Here is a 23559-nt window from a genome sequence, read left to right as displayed (position 1 = left end):
TATTTAGTATGAAGTTTACGAATGAAAAGCTCTATCGATTTTACAAATTATTGTGAAAATATATTAATCATAGGCGTCCGTAAGGGGCTCTGATAAGCCCTATTTTTAATATAATTTCTACGGCACTGGAAAATTTTCAAAATGAATATATTTTTTTACACTCTGTTTATTCTACAGCAAAAAGGCCTCTTACTATTTTTAAATGAAATGCTTGGTTTTTAAGAAAAAGGGCTTCTTATTGATTCATTACGTGTGAAATGATTGAGTTTTTGAAGTACCTAATACAGAATAAAATATTTAATATTGAGAAACAAACAGAAATAACAATTAACAATAGAGAACAAAAGAAAAAGTATTACAACAAATATTCGAAATGTCCTCGAACCTTTAATAATAATAATAATTTAATAATTTTTTAAGAGTTTTGCAATTGAATCGGTTTACAATCAAATCAGCCATTTGAAGTTTTATCGACTTTCTGAGTTCTTCAGACCAAATTACATGAGTTACTCGTAAAACTCGATGTGTTAAAAATGCATATGAATAATATTATCCAATTTAAAATCTGTATATTTTTAAAAGACTTTGGGCGTGCACTTAGTTCCTTTTAAAATTTAAATTTTAAAGATTGGTGGACAAAATTTTATAAAAAAAATGTGACCGCCGAAGAATCCCAGAGAAAAGCTAAGCAATGATGTAATAAAACAAGCTTCTGTATCAATAAAATGCATCACATTATTCACAAGAAACATGGCTATATTAAATCGTCTGAAGCAATCAATGGACTAGTGTCATTTAAAGCTGTATCTATCATACAAGCTGCATAATATTTCAATGCTTGCCACATCAGCTTATGGAAATAACTGTGTTTCCATTCTGGACACAAAAATAGAACACCTTAAGAAGCTTATTAAGTGGGTTGATGAAGAAAATGTAACGTTTTATCAAAATTTGATAGAAAATCCAGAAACTAAAGTTAGAACAAACAAGATACGTACAAAATAGACGTATAAGGGTATTGCTTGTCGTTTTTTCTTACATTACTATGTACCTATAATATTTCGTTAATTTTTCAATAAATCTTAAGTTCTGAGATCTAATGAGTCTGTTTGTTCCATTTAGTAGTAAAAGGACCTAAGTGTAATAACACAATATTTTTTACCATCAAATGATAAAAAATTTATAACCCGCCTCTTAGAACTGATAAAAGAAGGTTTAATGATTGTTTCCGATTCAATTATTTTCAATCCTTCTTAATCCTTCAACAGTACAGACTGGTGAACTATATACCTTTTCTTTAATAAATCCCCAAACGAAATAATCCATGGGATTTAGATCTGGCGATCGTGGCGGCCAAACAATGGGACCGGTGCCAGGTTTTACCTAATTTGAAACCATAATGAGCCGGAGCGCAATCCATCTGAATTCACATATATCTCCTTAGAAGTAATGGTAAGTCGTCGTTAAATCTTCTTCATTTAAAAAACCATTTCACATGTTATGAAACCATAAGAAGCCATTTTTCTCAAAAACCAAGCATTTCATTTAAAAATAGTAAAAGACCTTTTTGCTGTAGAATAAACCGCAATGTAGAAAAATATATTGATTTTGAAAAATTTCCGGTGGCGTAGAAATTATATTAAAAATAGGGGTTATCAGAGCCCCTTATGGAAGCCTATGATTGATCTATTTTTACAATAATTTATAAAATCGATAGAGCTTTTCATTCGTACACTTCATACTAAATATAAAACAAATGACTCATAGTTTAAGAAAAAGTAAATAAAAACCACAAAAAAATATTTTTTTCAAGAGCATATATCTCTAAAAGGAAGCCTTTGGAACAACTTCAAAAGACGTTATTTTGACGAGATCTATCGATGGTTAAAGTCATAATTATAAAAAGTGTATCGCCCTGTATATCAGAATTTAAATATCATGATATACATATATCGTGATATACATCGTGATACATATCGATCGAACCCTGATATCGTGTCACTTTCATTCATTAATTTTTAAGACCCTGTACCGCAAAAAAGAATAAACTGCAAAATAAGCTTGTATGAGCTATTTTTTGTTAATTTGCCAATTTGCCATTAAACTTTTTATATATTTTACAGATACTATTTTTGTTATCTAAATTTTAATAACCATAAGACACAAATTTGTGTTCAAATAAGAGCATTAAAACGCATACTCGCTACCCATGTACATAAAATGAAAAGGATTAGTGACTACTTAACATAAAGTGAATTTATAATCCCTCGAAAGCATTTCAACCCACTGAGTATATATAACTTCTCGTTTGTCTGCATTAATTTCACGATTATTCCTCTTCACTACTTCCTCCCTAATAAAATTTTACACCTAATTTATTTTGCAAGGAAACGTTTCAATATAACAGCTCATCAAGCATCCACATCGTCCTTCTTTACATACAAAAAAGTTCATTCATTAAATCTGATAGAATGTTGGTATGTGCAATAAGTGACAACTAAATTCTTTTATAGTGTTATCAATATACAGGGCGTCTCAGAAATATGCCTTCGTATTAACGTATTAACCACGAATTTATCTCATCAAAAGCAATAATAATTTAATAATTTATTATTGATATTTATTTCCGAGGCATACTGTATAATAAAAATAAGTCTTTTTAAATGGAAAATAAAATATTAAAAATAACGTAACACGTGTAACAATTTTTTTATACGAAAGTTTTCGGAAATACGGGAAACCACACTATTAGTTAGCTGAAGCCCTTCAATTCTTGTATCTTATATTCATGACACCTATGTTCGGTATTCCAGATAGCTCTCGAAAAAAATTTCATGTGAATTACCGTCATCAACGATAAACGCCCTTATAGTCACAAGAGAAATTCAAATCGTATCCCCCTTCTGATTTCGACTAGATGTGCCAACTTTGCATTTCTGAGGAAGCGCGAATATTGTAGTTTCAGCAGTCGCAGACAAGGGTCTACCGTACATTAAAAAACAGCCAGGCATAAAATTGGTCCCACGGAAATTTGCGTAAAAATTACGAAATAAGTAAAGGGCAAAATTAATGCATGCTTTGGGCGTGTTTTATGGCAAAAACAACAGAGGATGTATATGAAAACTGTAATAACGATTACTGTTAAAATTTAAAAATATGATCGAATAAATTTGTCTATTAAAAATGTGTTATTCTGTACTTAATTACTAAAAATTCATATTCAGAATTGTATCATCAACATTCAACGAAGTACTTTGAATTACGAAATTAATTCAGGATATTTTTTGTTTTCTAAAAGAAAAACTTTGAAACAGAAGTCAAATACAAGTATTCTACACCTTTAAGCTATATGAGTTGAAAAAGATAAACATTTAAAGCAACGTAAGCCCTCAGCTTGAATTTCTGACGTCTTTGTTGCCTAGAGACAGCGCTCTGCTTTTTGCGCCTGTTGGGTCAGTGATTTGTAGGCCCTGTTAATTGTTTCGAGAAATTAGACAAGGGCGCAAATGTCTCACATAATTCTTTCAGACGAGGAAAGTAAGGAATATTAAATAAAGGCGTCAAATCATTATATATAGAATTCAAAAGGTGTTCTAAGTACCAGGAGAGTTGTTCAAATTTTAAATATACGAGGCATATCCACAAAGTAAGCGTATCTTTTTACTCTTTATTAAGGTAATTCAAACAAGTTGTATCAAATGCAGTCAAACAATATTCTTCGATACCAGAAATCTGGGTACTGGTTTCAGATTCGGATTTCCCACCAACAAGAACCCCCTATTCAGAGTTTTTAAGTTATTTTCTGTTAAACTGTAAAAGGACCCCGCACTGTCCTTATGAAAATTGGCTGAAATAGTGGTAAGTTGTTGGTATTGTCTTACTGACCAAAAGTCTCTCCTTTGTGAAAGAAATAATAGATCTAAAATCAATCTTTTACATCCTGTACCTGTCTCTTAAATGAACAATATTTTGTTAAGGCATATTTAGCTAAATTTCATTATTTTTATGCCTAAAATCTATACTTCTATGGCCCAATTATTACCAACCAACCAGTATAAAGCTTCTATTATAATAAAATCACACAGTTTTGGTAAAACCACTCAGAAATAAAAGAATATAGGCAGCCGGACATAGAATTAATTACATTTTACAGCAGCTGAAATAATTTCAGTATTTCAGTATACCTATTACAAAATAAATGTGAAATCGAGGAACAATGTAATGAAAAACGGCATTCAGAACCGTTAAATCAATTTGCAATTAATTTGGAATTGTCTTGGCGTTTTTAGTTTTAACTCAAACAATAGATGGCTTTTAAATTATTTCACTTGAAGCGAGATTCAATTATTCGCTAAACTTAAATTGCGATCTGCAGAATTTATCACCCAATGAAATGTGCATTACTAATAACATTTGAATTGGCAGACGTTTTAACGACTTTCAGCAGTTCGAAATTGAATTTAAAAGAAGCGGTTGCTATTACGACAAATCCTAAATTTATTTATTTATTTACTTAAATGTACATCCAACAGGAGTTTATTCACTACATGTGTCAAACATTATTCCTATTACAGTTCGTACGACATTTGTTGAAATAGAATGCCAAGAAGACCCCTACGGTACATTCTTGGAGTTAGCCGCATTCGACACCCGAGGTAAAATGATATTGGCGGTGCCGGCGTCGCGTTCATCGGTTGTTTTTTTATTAACGCTTTCAATTCTAATGAGCTTCCTTCGCCATCAAAAAGTCGATGTAGTGGATTTCTCTTTCTCTTTTTACCTCTAACCGTATATTTTCTTTTCAACATTCAAGTGTAATAGTAATAATAGTCCCCTATTAATCTCACTTAATCTAATACTTTTTTCCATTATTTTAAATATATTTTGTGATGTTTTCTGTTAAGTTTTTGCAGCTTTGCCATCTCAGTTCCATTTATTTTCAGTACAAAATCTCACCACGTAACATTTTACGAATTTGAGATACATCGGATATACCCGTCACTTTGTCCACAGCCTTCACGAATTGTTTCATTAGTCTAAATTTTATGTGTAGTAGAGGAAGCAGAAATTTCGATACTTACATCTAACAAAGGCGCTTGAACACTTTAGTATGAAGAATGTCTTCCAAAAATTATTATATTTTTTAATATCTTGAAGGCGAACTGGTGTGATTTATGACTAGACAGTTTGCCGCTATATCTCAGTAATAAGTATTATTAGGCGGTCCAATTAATTCGACAAATAAAATAGTACGGTTCTGTAAAAAATGGTAACTGGCACCATTTCTGAATGTAACATTTTATTCTGATTTAAAATTTTTTATGGTTTTTGCTCATACTTGCTAGCATTTCATATTAAATTGAGTCTATTTAAATTCACCACCATGGTCTAGATATTAGTTACAGATATAGTAGCTGTCTACTAACATCAAATAATTCGTCAGTAATAAGTAGACATCGGAAACTTTGTGACAATCAAATAATTAAACAGTAGTAATCTATTTTATGCTAGTAAACGTTGTAGTAGTAGAAATAGGGTAAATCTGTGTCAAGCCTTGTGCCGTTCTATTCTCACGATACAGAATGATACTGATTGCTATAAAAACGTGGGCCATACACTCAACTAAGCAAAGTGTCAAACTCACTAACACACGCACAAACCACAATGAAATACACAGCTAACGTCCCTCGGCAAAAAACCTGAATTGTTCATCAGCACACCAAGTCCACAGGGCAGGCATTAGGGTGCCGTTAGATACGTATCGAATAAATTGATCGATGAGAAGCTTCATATCAGAGGCAAACATGTATATGTTATTTATTGTATAATAACGCGGTTAGTGGGTTTACTGAAATGTGAAGTAGTTGATGCTTCGCCACCATTAGTAAAAATAGTATACCGGGTGATACAGTTTGGTATTCGCGGCCACGTATCTCTTTTATTTTAACAAATAGCTCTCACAAACCCTATATATTTTTAAATTGCCGCTCACTCTATTAAATGACATTATTAGATCGTCTTCATGGTAACATATGTCAAAATTGATATAGTCAACTGTTTTTGTTCAAATGGCACACTTTTGGCACATTTTTTATCAATTCTGAAAGATATTTTGTTTTCTGCGTTCAACTATACAGGGTGTCTCATAATTAGCTGCCAACCCTGAACAGGCCGATTCTATGATCAAAACTAAGTAAAAAAGTTCATATGAACATGGGTCCGGAAATGCTTCCTAAGGGCACAGGGACCCATTGAAGAGGGAGGAATGGAAATCATTTTTTTGCAATATCTCTCAATCGCGTTGTGATAAATGAATGAAATTTGGTATACACAGCTAAATTTTGATGAGCAATTTGATGGACTAATCCATTTATTTCCACAAGGTCCATTGGGGTGGGTACGGGGGGGCCCTTGGTACTTTGCGTGTGTAACTTTTTCATCTTTGACTTTTTAACAAATTGGACAGCAAATTCCGTTTTCCCGAACTGTTTTACGTTAAAAAGGTACTCTTGTTTCAAATCGTTATCTTTAACGGTTTCTGAGAAAATCGCTCTTGAATTAATCCCACTTTGGTCAATTTCATAGTAATTTAAACAAAAAAAATTTTTTTGTTTAAATTTAATCTAATTTTAATAAAAAAATAATAATAAAAAATTAAATTAAATAAAAATTAATCCTTTAAATGGAAAAGAGAGGAAAGGAAAATTATTATTATTTTTTTTTGTTTAAATTACTATGAAATTGACCAAAGTGGGATTAATTCAAGAGCGATTTTCTCAGAAACCGTTAAAGATAACGATTTGAAACAAGAGTACCTTTTTAACGTAAAACAGTTCGGGAAAACGGAATTTGCTGTCCAATTTGTTAAAAAGTCAAAGATGAAAAAGTTACACACGCAAAGTACCAGGGGCCCCCCCGTACCCACCCCAATGGACCTTGTGGAAATAAATGGATTAGTCCATCAAATTGCTCATCAAAATTTAGCTGTGTATACCAAATTTCATTCATTTATCACAACGCGATTGGCAGCTAATTATGAGACACCCTGTATAAGGTAATAGTTTCATTAGAAATATTGCTAGAACAGCAAAAAAGATGAATCCTACTTTCAGTAGCTTTATTCTGAAAAATGATATCCAGCTGCGGAAACAACTGAATTTTAACGTTTCTAGATAACGATTTGTCAGAATAATTGACATTTTGTACCTAAATATTCTATCTATAATTATAACATGAATACTTACAGTAACCAAGAAAAACTAGATTTATGGAGAGTGCCGAAAGAACGCTAAAGCTGCCAGGCGTTTATATCAACATCGTTTTCCACAGTGACTACTTCCATCAAATAAAATTTTCGGAAAGTTAGCCAGAAATTTGGCGGCAGCAGGAAGTTTTCAAAAGAAAAGAGTTTTTAAATCCAGAAGAGCAAGAGATGAAGAACATTCGATAAAGATGTTAAATGGCCTACTAGATTTCCGGATCTCACTCCTATAGATTTCTTTCTTTGGCCTTACATAAAAGTTTACTCTCGTAATCGGTGGTATATTTTTCTAAATGAACGCTACTACGCTACTAGTACGCTACTAGTTAACGGTACCAACCATGATATTTTCGGATTCGTCTTACAATTTTCTACAAATTACTACTCTCTTATGTTTTGTTAAAAAACCAACTGAAGACACTTTTACTTAAATGACATGACAAGCACTAATCATTCAGTTATGTATTCGAATAAAGAAATTATATTTGAGTAAATACTCAAAAATACCTCCATTTCCACGAACACGGGCTCGACATCTTTTTAGTAACGAAAATGTAATTTGTTCGAAATTTATTGTTGCTTGAATCTAATGAAACGCATTATTTATTATTTCTTCTAACTGCTCAGAATATCAAAGTGCCATCGCAGCCCACTACGTAATTTTAAAAAGCATTATATTCGAATATCGAAGTGTGTTCTTAGTTAGTTTTTTAAATTTTACTCGAAAATCAAACTTTTTTCGAAAAACATAAGAGAGTAGTAATTTGTAGAAAATTGAAAGACAAATCCGAAAATATCATGGTTGTTACCGTAAAGCAGTGGCGTACTATTTTATTTAGAAAAATATGCCACCCTGTATCTCCGCAACTGGAGCCTGTAACTTTTAGGAATAACCCTCAGATTTTAGACAATGTTTATATAAATACATGTACCCAATTTCAAATTATTTCACTCACTAGTTTTTAAATTATTTAAAAAAATTAAACATATTTTTTGAAATTTAACACCCTGTATCTCTTTAACGAAGATAAAAACTTTATGGGAAAGTCTCCCCTTAAAATTCACCAAAGGACGAGGTCTCATTTTATCACCCTGTATAAGATTCTTAAGAAGATACTTGAGAAATTTTATTTCAATTTGAGTTACATAATATAATATTGTACCCACTTTAAATTTAAACAATTCAAAAAGAAATAGGACTTACTGTATTCCTTTCTGGAGTGTAGGTTTATTTAGTTGAAATAAAATGAAACGTTTTAGTACTTCTCTCCAATGTCCAGTTAAAAGCCTAATAAAATTTTAAGCGGAAATAAAAAGCGGCATGCTACCGAAATTGAATCGGTTCAGCGTCATATAGGGCATTTCGTTTAAGCTTGCTGTTGAAAAGCTACTACAGTTCTACCAACCAACTGACGGTAAGCGCAAAACAAATTAAAATACTAATTTAAATAAATCCCAATAACTCACTTGTCACTCATTGTTTCGTCAAAATGAACGCGGCGGCCAATTTTTGCCAGATAAAGCAATCTAGATAAATAAAAATAATCAATCATTCGGAATCGCATATAAGCTTAGCAAGTAATAATGCTAATGCATTATTAATTATATTGTACCTCTATGCATCTAAAACATAACAATTTGGGCACATAATATAATACACTGAATCCTTTTATACAGGATGTCCGATTTATATAGTCCAAACAATAACATAATAAAATTCAAATATACTTTGTTATATACTCTAAAAACTTGCTTATTTGGAAACTACAAATTGCAGTTTTTAAGTGTGTTAAGATATGGAAAAACTACTATTATGAAAATAAGGACAGGCTCAAATTTTGTTCAAAATCGACGTACATATTGATTATTGTGAAATTATTACCAACAAATTGCAGTTTTTGTCAAATTTGATTATTTACGATTTATATATAAAATTTGACTAATACAATGTATGTTACACATTATAACAAATTATATTTAAAATATTATATTATTAAATATTCTGCATGATTCATTAAATATTAATTAATATTAATATGTGGACGAGTACCTATACGTTACTAATAATTACCAATATAATAAATTTATGTTTAAAAACAATTATAGTAGTTGCTTTATGAAATGTCCCTAATAAAAAATGAAAAAAAAAATGTATTGTGCATAGTTTATTAAGTTTGATTTTTAGTAAAATTAAAGTATTATTTGGTGAAGTGTATTTATGTGGTATAAGTTATCTATTTCAATATTTAATGATGGTATGGCGCGTTTGTATCTTAAATGTTAAATTTTTGTTTGATATTATGAAAAAACATGTACAGTGAAAAACAGTACAAAAATCAATTTTCAGGGCGGAATATGATAAAACGTAAAAAACATTATGATGTGTCTGTAAAGGTCGAAGGTAGTCTCCGTATAAATATGACCTATACTTACACCTGTATACAATAACTCTAATACAAACACATATGTAGATATAAATTTCATAACTTGTAGGACAGTAGATACTTTTAAATTTTTCTGCAGTAATTGTAATACACTTTTTTGTAACTATAATTGTAACAGTACAGTACAAAAAAGAGAACCAGAGCAATACAGTAAACTAATTGCAAAGCATTATTTTTCGTGTAGTGTTAATCAAAGCTAGGAGGAATTGCTTGATTTTTATTAAAATTCATTAATATTGGAAGTTAGTGTCAGCCCTGTGCATTATTGAGTTCCTTATTTATTATTTGGCACGGAACTGACAGCGAGGATAATGATTTTCGATTTAAATGCAAACAACACATCAGAAATCCATTACGACTTTAAAATTATTATGAATATTACTAGAGCGGGTATTTATTAATATATTTACGAGCAAAACAGTTGATTTAAAACAAAAAAAATATGACTCACGAGACAGTGTTGTTTACAACCGGCATATATCAACTTTTGCAAAAACTTTTTTTATGGGGCTATGTTATTAAAGATTAATTGTACAGAGTTATCAAGCGAAAATGTTAGATTTGAATGTAACTTCGATCTCTTAGAGATTATGGGAAAGGTGAAATATTTCAGTAAATTTTCACAAGGTATTCATTTCTTTTATCAAAAAAAAAAAAGAAAAAATAGGTGTCACATTCCAAAGAAGTATCAATTTTGCTTTTTCTAATGACAAACCCAGTATATTTTTATCTATCTATTCTGCTTATACCTAATAATTATAGACACATTAGATTTAATAGCTCTAGACAAAAGTTTGCTTTTTACCTAGCAACCAACAATAATGTCTACCTAGCATATCACTCGTATGCACATACTTATGATCATATCACCCTTGATACAGACAGACCTACAAACCTTATATCTCTAAAATAACAAGGAAATGTTCTATCAAAATATTTAAAATACAAAAAGTAAACAGAGTCGGTACTTCATCTCTACAATTTTACCTTCCCTATATCTTTAAACAAACAAATATTTTATTGTAACAAAGTTACAATAAAATTTAACATCTACAAAACTAAAAAATTTTACTTTTTCTGGCATTAATCCAGAAACAATTAAATAATTATAAATGAGAATTTATCAGAAACTACATTCTTTAATTTGTATATCAAATCTATAAATTAATAGATCTGTCTACATTCTTTTTTCTTGAAAAAATTTTAAAATATATATAATTTCCCAATATGATTCTTAGATAGTTATTTACAGTATCAATGGGCTGTACTCCTATAAATTGAGACACCCTGTGCATTAAATAAAATTGTTCCAACTCTATAACCCTTTAATATTTAATTTTTATGGATGTTAAGGAGAATTCTCAAAGGAAACATCCAATTTCAGGAAAATATTTTAGAAGCTGAATTTTGAATATGGTATTTTAAATTCAGTTTATTTTTTAAATGGGTATTATGCACTATAAGACCTATACATCACGCAAGTTTTCTAAGAAAATGTACATAGGACTTTCTAATGGTTAATAATGTTAACTCTACTATTTTATTTTAAACTCTAGCTTAAAAATTACAAGGTAGGTACAAGTATATATTTTACACAATAAAAAATCTAACCGTTCTTCATCCTCGTCGGCTTCATCAAAATCTTCCTCACCATTGCCAACTACTTCCTGGGGAACTTGCAGCATGTCTTGCTCAGACTTGGTCTCAGCTTCGTTGGTCATTTTTCTTCTTAAAATTTCACCCAGAACGATGCACAACACAAACGAAAGCAGAAGAGAAACTAATGATTTTTTAATAAACCTCGACGGTGATTCCCTAGGTGTCCTTGTGCTTTCTAACTTAAATTAGATGAATCCTTATAACGTTCAAATCTTGTTATAAAATAAGCGATGATGGCCAACAAGTATGTTCAAAGTTAATCGATTGAATGTTGTGTTATTTCGTTAGTTGTTTAAATTTCTTGTATAAATGAGATTCCCAACAGCATCTAACACTGCGTAATTGAAAGGCCGACCTGGGATACAGACAGAGTTAACAAACTAATAAGAAGTATCATACCAGATATGTGAATGAGTCACGTGATGGGATGATTGGTGAACCATAAGGACAATTGACTAAGGTATCTACATGTGAATACTTACATGAAACAGCCATTAAGAAAGAAAATATAAGAAGTGTAGTCATTAGGTCATCAGTTACAGAGACACGATACAATAAACCACAAAGATACTTCTGGAGGCGCTTGCATACAAGAAATTATTTGCGGAAAGTGGAATCTGATATGACGGAAGAAGGCAAATTAGGGAATCGGAAAGAAAAGAAGCATGTAATGTAGAAAATAAGTTTAAAGCACAACTAGCAAAGTTTACTTAATTGGTAGTGCATATCACTGTTAAAGAGAAACAATAATTAAACAAAAGGGAAATTATATGAAATTTGTGATTGTACTGAGGATAAACTAAAAAAAAGTTTCAGTTTTTTTAATGTTTCATTGAAAACTGCAATTTAATTTAAAATTACACAGATATGAAACAATGTAGATACCTTAAAGTACATTGGTTACTGTATTATTTATAGGAATCATATTGACAACTGGATGGAAAGCAAAACGCCTAGTTGCACGGAGACTTAGATATATAGATATATAGAAATAATTAATTAGTTCGTTTAAAACGTTGCCAGCCGCACAGTACATACAGCACAGGAAGCCCGTTAATTAGCGATCGAGTTAGTTCGTATAACAATACCACCATCAGATAATGAATACGTTTACTGACCTTCGTGATGATTCATACCAACGGTGCCTCGTTAACCGGACTGGTGGGTGCGGATCCAGGGCGCAAAACATGCCGGTGGGAGCACTATTCTTCTCGTTCATCCTAAAAGAGACATCAAGTTTTAGCGAAAATGTATTCAATGACAAACGGGGCAATAGAATTTGATTAATATAGTTCCGAGAGGTAATCCACTATCCCTCAAAATATACACTGATTCCGGTTTATTGGAAAATTACCATTTGTTCCGATTTACTTCGGTGTATTCCGCTCATATTCCCGGTTATTCCTACTATTTTCTTATTTGAGATTTTACTGTATTCCTATTAAAAGCAACCTTATCTACACACATACGTCACGGTGTAGGTATATCGCTTTTTATTAGATTATAGCGGATTAGCGGATATTTTGCATGCAAAGGATATCAAATTATTTTGCACGGAAAAAAACCTTGTTTCTAGTGAATTAGATACAGTTTCCAATCGAAACAATGAATTTTGAACCGCATACAAGCATTATAACGGAATGCGCATGCTTGTAACTGCTAGAAACTGCTTTGGACTGCTCCAGGAACAAAGCGTAGCAGTGTAATGCATAACACTTTCCCACAGTCAGGCGCTTGCGCATTCCGATATAATACTCACATAAGGTTTACAATCTATTGTTTCTGACTGCTGGAAACTTAGGCAAAACAAAACTTCTTTAGCGATTCTATAAATATATTTGAAAAAAAATATTTTTATCTCATTTTCCTACAAAAGTTGTGTGGTCCTTCGAGATTTTGTACGGTTTATAGAAGTATGTATGGATTTGAATTGTGCGCCATTTTCATTCCGAAAAGTTGGCAGTATTGTACAGTTTCACATGTCGTAGTATACATGTTGCGGTTAAACAAAATGGAACGCTACACAATGAGCAAGTGAAGATTGTGAAAATTCATTACAACTACGGAGAGTGTGTAACTGAGAGTGTGCGCAAATTATGTGGAATTTTCGGTAGAAGGAATTTCCCGAATGACACAACTTTGCAAAGATTAGTTGTCAAATTTGAACAAACAGGTTCGGTTGCAGACAATAAAAAAACATGTCCGCCTCGTACTGACTGTTCAGTCGAAAATGTTGTTATATTTAATGACAATGTCTACCCTTTAAAAACATGTAAAAACTTTGCCAACTTTCCTCACATGAAACACTGCGTTTCTTTTGGAACACCCTTTATTTGTTTCAGTATTTTTTTCTGAGTCAGATTGCTTTTTAATTCATATACACACTATAGATATTCCGATCAGTAACCAACACTTGTATTGTGTTATTATTACATAGAAAATAAATTGTAACAGAGACATTGATAACGCTTAAACTAAATAATATTTAAAAGATTATTTATATACAGGGTGCTCACTTAAGATTGTAATACCTTTACAATTAATTGAATTCATTGAAACTAATTAGGTTCGACTTATGAGAGGTGAATCACTTTGCGCCCAAATACAAGTGTACAAAATATGAAGGTGTTCTACTCTTAAATGGAATTCTCTGTATATAGAACAATTTTTTAAGCGTGGTCGAATGTAATTTTTATCAGTTTGCATTGATTCAAATTAGTAAGTTAATAATAAAAATAAAATATTACTGATGTGGCTCATAATATTAGGTACTAAAATTTAAAAGAAATGTTCTGAATATATAAAAAAATTACCTTTTTTGAATCGTTAAGTTGTTGCATTATTTATTCTACAAATAATTTAAATAATAATTTAATAAATACTTAAATAAGTATTTGTAAAACAACACTGTTCTATTGACATACTAGAAACGAATTTAATGTACACTTTTAAACGAACACGTCTTGAATTGTTAACTTCTACGAGACAATAAACATGTATATGTGTGTATTTATGTGATTAAGTTATTAACAGGAAACCACACTGTAAATTTATATATAATAATAATTAATATATACCATATAAATTCACTATGGTTCATTTGTCGTACAAATTTTATATAATGAGATATTAAATAAGTTCTCGCTGTTTTTTGCCTTATTAAAGTAAATATATAGTAGTATATAGTAAAAAACATATCACTCTTCACTGACAGTATTGTTCAGTATTGTCCATCGCTACATGAATGTATGTACGAATGTATGTTCTTTAACAATATTGTTGCTACTCATTAACTGGATTTTTTCTGTTGAATTATAAACAAATTATTATTATTAATTTGATGTAAATATACTCGTATATGTAGTTAAAATAAACGAATGTCAAGAAAATATTTAATATACTTTAACCACTTTATTCCATGTCAATCATATTACTTATTATCTGTAACAACAATAACTTATTGCCCAAGATAAGACAAAAATTTCTAACGAAAGAAATTATCTCCAAAATCTCACTAAACGGAGTTTAATTAAAAATTAAATCCATATCAAAAAATATGCATACAATTCCTCTTTATAACCCAGATATAATATCTCCGCAATCCTTTTAGTCTTCCATAGTGCAAGGGAATGGAGCACAGCATGACCTCAGCTCATAAATTACGCCGTGGTGCACTGTGCGCTGTACTCTTAATTAATATTACTGCTGCTTTAAATGGTAGTTTTTATTTCATTTATGGATGCTATAATAAATATAATTATTGCTATAGCATATATTCGAATAGGAAACAATTTGTAATACTCATATTAACATACCACAAGAATAAAAATTAGCCTCGGTAATTATTTGGATATAAAAGACATTTTCATGGGCTTCATAAAGTTAATATTATTATTTGTTTGTTAAATGTTTGAATACGAGGTCTGTATTTAGTGATATGCTGTTGGCAGCATTGTATTTCGTATAATCTTCCCTGTAACCACATGTTCTTGGATTGTTGATACCTTATTTAGTTTTCGTGATATTGTTATTTGAGTGCAACGTATTTAAATGTTAGTGACAATTTTTGAAATGTGAGATTTTCTGGAATAACCAGGTAGGTAACGTAAAATTTTAAGTGAGGCTGGGGAAAATTTTCACGGAAACGTTTCAACTTTTGAAACAAGCTTACGGACATGATGCTCTGGGATGTACTTAATGTTACGAATGGTTTTCACAAGTTAAAAGTGGTCGTCACTCAATTGAATATGATTCTCGACCAGGACGGCCTTCGACTTCAACTGATAACTCCCCCGTTCAAAAAGTCAAAGACATAGTGTGTGCAGATCTTCGATTGACTATTAGATGAGTCGTAGAAAAGGTTAGCATCTCAAATGGATCATGTCATGAAATTTTGAAAAAAAATTGAGCACGCATCGAGTTGCAGCAAAATTTGTCCCTCTTTGATGACTGAACAACAGAAACAAAATTGTTTGGACTTTTGTTGGCAACTCTTTGAACAATCCATTGATGATGAAATATTCATTTAAAGGATCATAACGGGAGAAAGCCGAGTTTAAGGCTACGACATTGTACACATCCAAAATTGAAAATATGTATGTTATTTATTTAAAAAAATAAAAAGTTATTCTAGTTTTTCTTATACCGATTCTTTAGGGTTTCCTACGTTACACACTGACACAAATAAATTTGCGTCTGAGACAGCTCCGCCCACAAACGCGCACTGGACACGACAAGGGAAACGTTTCTTCCAGCTGAATGCGTCCTTTCTTAATCTTGCGCAGCTCTGTCTGAGTCAGAAAAGCAATTATTTGCGTCAATTTGTACGAGTATTACAAACAGTGCAGTAAAATTCACAACTTAACTGGTACAATAAATAATGCATTCAACTGTAGTGTTACAGATCCCATCAGACTAATCGTGAAAAAAACTAACTCGCTTTATATTTGTGTTTCAAGTTCAATTCCCAGGTCGGTATGTGAAATATTAATTATTTATCAACATACATGTTATTTTAATGTTGTTTAGGTATCAGCATTTGTAAAGGCCTTCCCTTGTGTAAAGTCGATATAACTTTGGATTTTAGGATACAAGCAAGAGCTTAGCTATTCTGTATCAAGTATTCTTGAATTTCGATATTTATCCTGGAAGTTTAATTAAACTTATAATACACAGGAGACCTCAGTAGTAATAGCTAAAGCCAGAGGGTCTACACATATCATACCGTGTAAATAATATTTATGGTACTCCATAAGGAAACCAATCAACTCATTATTAGGCAATTTGTTCCAAAATATACGAAAATTCAACGAGATGATTCTTTTTCCGTAAGTGTCTTGTTTTAACAAAATATGCATAGGTATATTTCAATAAGACTATATGCTAGAAACTTCTCAGAAACTTTATATTTCCAGATCAAGATTTATATAAACTTTTCTTGCTTAGGTTTACTTGAACAATCCTTCCCTTAAAGTTTGTGCATTCCCTTGTGGAACATTTACTCTAATAATAAGATACGGTTAGATGTGATCTGTTACAAATAAAGTAAAATTGCAAAAAAAAAATTGTATACACAATTATTTGCCCGCATTGCCCGCAAACAACTAGTGTAGACAAACCCGGGCAAATTCAGAGTACTGTGATTCTACAGGGTGTTAATGAACTTAAGTCAAAAATTTAAAGGAGTGAAAAAGGAGCAAAAACTGAATTAACTGATGTCACAAACTTGTATCGGAAGTTTAAGCTGATAGAGAAAAAAGCTAATTAAAAATGTGTTTAAAACTGTTTTGGAACTGCTGAAATACATGTATTTTATAGCGGCGAGTACTTACAAAAGATTATGTAACACTTTTTAAGAGTTTTTAGGTTTCTTATGAAGCCGGACTGTATTCGAAAGTCAGTTTGTAATACATTATTGTAGTGATTGCTGTGCTGTTTTCGATAGTACATTTAAAGCCGTATTTCCAAGTTTTCTAGTGAAAATGGCACATTTATTTAGCAAATGCGAATATTATCTGTGATATGCTCATAATTTATGGCGAAGCAAACGAAAATGCCCACAGAGCTTGTCAAGTGTACCATGCAAGATATCCTGAACGACGTGCCCCCGCACCACGATTTTAGATCTCGTCGAAGAAGATCCGCATCGTAGCATCAGAAATATCGCACAGCAATTAAATATTTCTCATCTTGTTGTGTGGCGGACATTAGTTATATGGCGCCCCCGATCCCCAGACCTCACCTCTTTAGACCTCTTTTTGTGGGGATATGTTAAAAGTGTTGTGTATTCAACGGAAATTCGTGACATCGACCAACTGCGACATCGTATTGCCGAAGCTTGTAATACGATTTGAGAGGACGTGGCAATGTAGCAACGCGTGCGAGCGAATTGGATACGTTGCGCTGAAGCTTGTGTGCAAGTAATTGTACATCGAACAACTTTTATGAAAAATCAGCAGTTCTCAAAAGGTGTCTCCTTGCAATGTTGAAGTAAGTCAGATTTTAAAATTACATTTTACTCAACACGAATCCGTGTATTTACTTCATTTTGACATAATGGACATGTGGCAAAAATATTGGACATAAGTTCACACCCTGTATATTTTATATCTAGTATAAGCATAAATGTACATATCTTTTCAGGGTTACCGTCGACGCCATTTTCGGGTTTTGCAGTTATTCTTCAAACTTTGGGTTAAAAAAAAACGGTATACCTACTATACTCATAGAGAAGAATTTTATACAACTTGAAATTGAAAACATCACATCACATGAAAAAATATTCATTACTTGAAAGCTCCAGAAAAAAATATTTAATAAAAGTGTATGGAGTGATGAAACGTACAAATTTAGAAAACTGGAGAAATAATGTTTTCCAAGTAAATAGGTTTCCTGGCTCATTTTTACATTACGTTATTGGATAAATCAATTTTACTTCTTTATTTTATACATATTGCATTTTATCATGCAGTTTTATATTTACTAATTTTATTTTTTTTACACACAAAAGTAATTTCAGTTTTTTTATCACTATTATAAAATTATTAATACATATGTTACATACATATTATTTTAAAAAATACCTATTTGGATTAGCATCAACTCGATGATGGTAATCTAGATCTAGAATCCAGCATCATCATTATTTTCAACTCACTTAAGTCTTGAAAAATGTCCTCCCCAAACGTATTTACTTGTTCTTAAATTCAAAAATACTTGTTTGGTCTACAGAAATTCCTATAGCAGCTTCACTTTAGAATATATTCTTTACAATTCTGAAACTGAATGAATAATGTTTTCTGAGGGATATACTTCTACCCTTAAACTTTTATTCAAGTGCAAGCAAACAACATTTTTCATTAATATTTAACATGTTCACAGACAAATATTTCCATTTTTGCATTAGGCATTTGTTAAAAAACATTTGTACCCATGCAGACTTTGTTTGTAGGTCTGGACTAGAAATTACAAAATAGGAAGAATCTAAAAAAAACATCGAATACAAATTTCGAGTGAGACCATTTTTTCCGTCTACCTAAATGCAATTACTTCAGTTTACGTCAAAATTTGACATTTATACAGACATACTGTCATATCAAATTTTATTTAAATCGTCTACAGCTATTTGGAGAAAACTATTTTCCAATACAGATGCCCTCCAGTACCTAACTTTGACAGATATAAGATTAAATAAATCGTCTTATTTTAATCCCAAGGATAGTTGGTAGATTCATATACACAGAATATTGCGAGATCCTGTATATTCACGTACGTATACCATACCAACATACTTCTTTGCAGTTTACCGTTCACAGTAGTTATAAATTACTAGGAAATTCCGCCATTCCGCGATTCTTGACACTGAAGTGCGAAAGTTGAACTCCAAAAAGTTAAAAATGCTTCTTTTTTTCAGTGTCACACTGTTTTCTAAATGGTCTAATGTAAAACCTTTAAAATCATTCTACGAGTATTATTTGACATTACTACAAGCACAATTCTAGACAAAATTAAAGAAACTTGATTCCACCAAAATTATTCTTTTTATCTAAATTATGAATCAATATCGTTTTAATAGTAGTTTAACAGTAAAAAAATAATAAAACAAGATGTAACAACGACGTTGCGAGTGGTTCATTTGACAAAAAAAAACAAAAAGAAAATTTTTTCCCCAAAGCGATTCATAAGGGCTTTATGACCCTTTAAACATTGGAAGTGATATACAGTTTATGATGAGTTCTTCAAGAACTATTGGAGATATAGATTTCAAATTTGGTACAATGCAGTTTTCATGTATTTCCTACTTCAATGTAATGGTGTAACATTAATCAGTTATATAGGAATTAGGAGGACTTTGAGCAGTTTCAACTCACAGTATTTTATGTTAAAGATAATATTATTTTAATAATTGGGAAGGATCATGGATCATTTCTAGTTAAAACTTTTATGCCCCTTGATAATCTTCGTTCACGGTTAAAGGCCCAAAAACCAGGACAAAGTCAGGAGGACCAACGTTAACAGCTGAACATAGGTGAACAATAAAAATAACTTAAAACCACAGTTATTTGAATGAAATCAGTCAGATGAATAGATTCAACTTCCACTGGGTAAGTATAGGATAGATTTCTTATATAGTAAAATGTTCCATCGGTACTAAGATATGTGTCCCATAGTGTATACCGACATAGCGACACTATTTAAATTTGCTTACTTCAATAATTACGACAATTAATCAAGTAATTTTTTCAATCGAAAGTACGAAGGGAGAAAAATTCAAATTTCTTATTAATAATCTGAGATCGTCTATAACTTTCGAGCAAATTACAATTTTTCTGCGAATTTGTATTATTTTTTTACTACTTTGAAGAAAAACAAAAAACGCACTTTTTACGACGCAAATTGTTAATAACATTTTTTCCTCACCATTGTGTATTTTAATGTGCTGTATTTATAGCCGATTTGTGAAAAAAATTTAGGGATTTATGGAAAATGATCACAATCACGATATTTTCTTAGTGCAAACTTTGCATTCTCGCCAAATTCGCTAGAAAATATTCAACTGGCAAAGTGCACACGCAAAATTTACATCAAACACGAAAGTTTTATACAGTGCGCATAAATCGAAACCAGCAACATTATTATTAACAATGCAAATATTACAGCGAATTAAGTTGCTTTGTTAACGTCTCCTTATGATTCATAATCTCGGCGAAATAAACTCAGTCAATAAAAATTTACGTAGGAATGATTGTTTCAGACCAAGTACTTATAGTTGTAGATGAATTTGAATAATTGAACACAATTTGTAGTTGTAACACGTAGCTAGTTGCAGCCATTGGTGGCCCAAATAAAATTTCAAAGGTAATTAATAAAAAAATTAACTTTTTATATTTCACGAATAAATGCTATATAACAGATCTAAACCTTAAATACACTGATTTATATACATTTATAAGGACAGTAATAAAAATTATCCTAACTTAACTTCAATCCCTACAGTTTTTAAGAGTGATATCTTGGGTCATTTTACGCTCAAAAGTCTAAAGCCTAAAGTTATTGGTTCCCAAGATAGAGGACGTTAAATTTTTTTAAATTACTCGTATCTCTGAAACTGTTTGACATAAATGAATGAAGCTTGAGGAAATTATTAAATTATTATGAATATCAATCAATATCAATCTAGCAAATAGTGGGGGAAATTTGGGGGAGTCTGGTAATTAAAACCTTTAGAAAAACTACTCCACAAGGTTTTCAAAAAAAAAATTATGGGCGCACTTAATTCCCAGTCGTATTTATAACAAAGGTGTCTTACATTTTATTTTTAAAGTGCAGTATTTCCGAGATACTATTTATTTTTTATACCAAATAAATTTTATCAACTTAAAATTAATAAAATATTTCAAACATACCTATCTGTAACAGTATAAGTTAACTATATTTTAATTATCACAAAAAACAAAAATGAGGAGCCTTCACCGCAACGACTATCGTACATTTTCAAAATTCCTGGCATTGGTCTGATTCACTGACATCCATTTATGATTCATTGTCTTAAATCTGCTTCATTTTCTACTAGTGTTTCATAATCAGTAGATTTAAGATGACCCCGTAAAAATAAATCAAACGGATTTAACTAAGGAGATCGAACAGGTACAACAAAGGTAGGCGTCCAACCCACCGGATGAAAAAATATTCATTGATCCAATTACTGGCAACTTTGCTGAAATGAGCTGGTGCTCCGTCGCGCTTTGGCTACAATTGGAACATCTTCGAGGAGTTCATTCTTTGGATTTTGTAAAAATTCTCTGTAAGTATCGCCATTATGTCTCAATGGCAGAAAAGCGGGACCAATTAAGAAATCAGAAAACTGATACTGATTCCTACTTTAAATTATCATGTGGGGATTTTCATCTGCATAATTATTGCGATAATTATGATAATTTAAAATAGCATCTTTCGAAAAGGTGCACACATCTGTAAACAACCACATAGCTTAAAATGCTTCCAATTATGGTGTTCTGATGATATTAGCATGCCCAGATCACTGCTGATAGTCAAAGGTCAATTTTCTACAAGACGTCGATAAATCTTAATAAATATGCGTTTATGTTTATCACTTCGGTTTGCAAAAGGTTTCTTGATACAAATTTTTAGCTCTATTTGCATTTCCATTTGCTTTACCATAAATGCAACGCATTCTGCCATTTCTAAATTGGTACGCATAATTTTAAATTCTGTTACAATGGGACCATACAAAAGTAAATGTGCCGTTTCTCGAATAACAAGAACAGCCCATCGTTCAAAAATCATAAACAAAGAAAATGTAACTCGAAAATGATCTATTCTATGAAGAAATTATAATGGACCTTTTTATTAGAAATATGACAGGGAATTAAATGCCTATTCATTTATTAGAAAAACTAGTGGCGTAGTTTTTCTGCTCACTAACAACATGTGAAAATCCCTAATTCTGATTATCCATTTATAGTAAAAAACTTAATTAGTCAAATTAGAACGATAAGCGAAATATATACCTAATACCTCTTCCTCGTATATTACCTGTACTACCAAATTGCCTTTACATGTACGCCACTGCCTATCCGGTGAACACCTTAACCGGCACGTTGTATTCAAGCTTTAACGGAAGACTGCTCATCATTTCGTGCACTCTTTGCCAACAGGATTGAAATTTAAAGTAGCTCAAAATAAGTGACAATTCATCTCGGAAGACACAACATAATTTTAATAACAAATATTTCCGTTAAATTATCGCGTCCGGAGTTTATAATTCCGTTTTTAATTTGCACCCAATAAATGACAGTTATATAAACAAACAACAAATTCACTTTTAATCCGAAGTACCCGTGCTGGCGAGGCGCTCAGCTGTTGAAAGTGCGCGCGCACTGCTTGGCCCACACACAACTCGTGTATGTAATGCCTAGTGCTCGTCAAGCGGAAAAAGGAAAAAGTAAACGATGTGGACATAGATGAAAACGTTTACGTTTCTTAGGGCACAGTGCATGCCAATGCCGCATATAACATCAGTAAAACCATTAGTATGTCTACATACACAAAATAACTTTCAAAATCTACATTTCATACTGAAATTGCAATAACGTGTACGGGATCCCAATATATAGTACAGTGACTGAAGGTTTTCACCTCCGAATTCTTTGAAACTGAACCGATCGACTTGAAATTTGGCAGATAGTTAGAGAAAAGGTCAATGAACATTAGTGACATAGTGCCGATGGACGTTTCCACTCTGTTGGGAGTTGACACCCCTTCTCGGGGGTGGAATTTATTTTTCAAAAATAACGCTGGAAATCGATGGGCCATCAAATCAAGCAAAAAATATTTCGAAGAATTTTTTCGAGAAATCAATAGTTTTTTGTTATTCACGATTGAAAACTTGGTATTTTGAGTGAAAAAAAAAACACTTTTTCAAAGTATTTTTCGCGAATAACTCAAAAACTACACATTTTATTTATCAGTGTAATGATCAGTGTTTATCATTTATTTAAAGTGTAATGAACAAAAATGTAGCTTATAAATAAACAAAGAAAATCGTTTTTAAAAAGTGTACGTCCTATACAAAGCGAAATATGGTTAGTGGAAGGGGACTTGTTTTGGGGGGAATACTCGAATCGATGTATTCAACGTCAAATAACGGAAAAAGGATTAATTTTTACGTGTATA

The 23559-nt window shown here is 31.5% G+C and overlaps 1 protein-coding gene across 3 annotated transcripts in view; it reads right to left on the bottom strand.

Moving 5' to 3' along the window:
- The window catches only part of LOC108913671 (eye-specific diacylglycerol kinase), a 674863-nt gene that overhangs the window by 608481 nt on the left and 42823 nt on the right, over positions 1-23559 (bottom strand). For 2 of the 3 annotated variants that reach the window (XR_002763331.1, XM_018719260.1), the window contains exon 2: positions 12483-12584. Coding sequence is in view for 2 of the 3 variants with exons in the window: in XM_018719260.1 (XP_018574776.1) it covers positions 12483-12584 (102 nt within the window). In the remaining variant the exon portion in view is untranslated. Of the gene's footprint in view, positions 1-12482; positions 12585-22419; positions 22690-23559 lie in introns of those variants that run through there. The other variant, XM_018719268.1, reaches the window with a different exon arrangement.

The sequence above is a fragment of the Anoplophora glabripennis genome, unplaced genomic scaffold, assembly GCF_000390285.2.
Source record: "Anoplophora glabripennis isolate ALB-LARVAE unplaced genomic scaffold, Agla_2.0 scaffold34, whole genome shotgun sequence".
NCBI lineage: Eukaryota > Metazoa > Arthropoda > Insecta > Coleoptera > Cerambycidae > Anoplophora > Anoplophora glabripennis.
The sequence above is the reverse complement of the archived record's forward strand: the minus strand, read 5'-3'. Positions and strand labels throughout refer to the sequence as shown.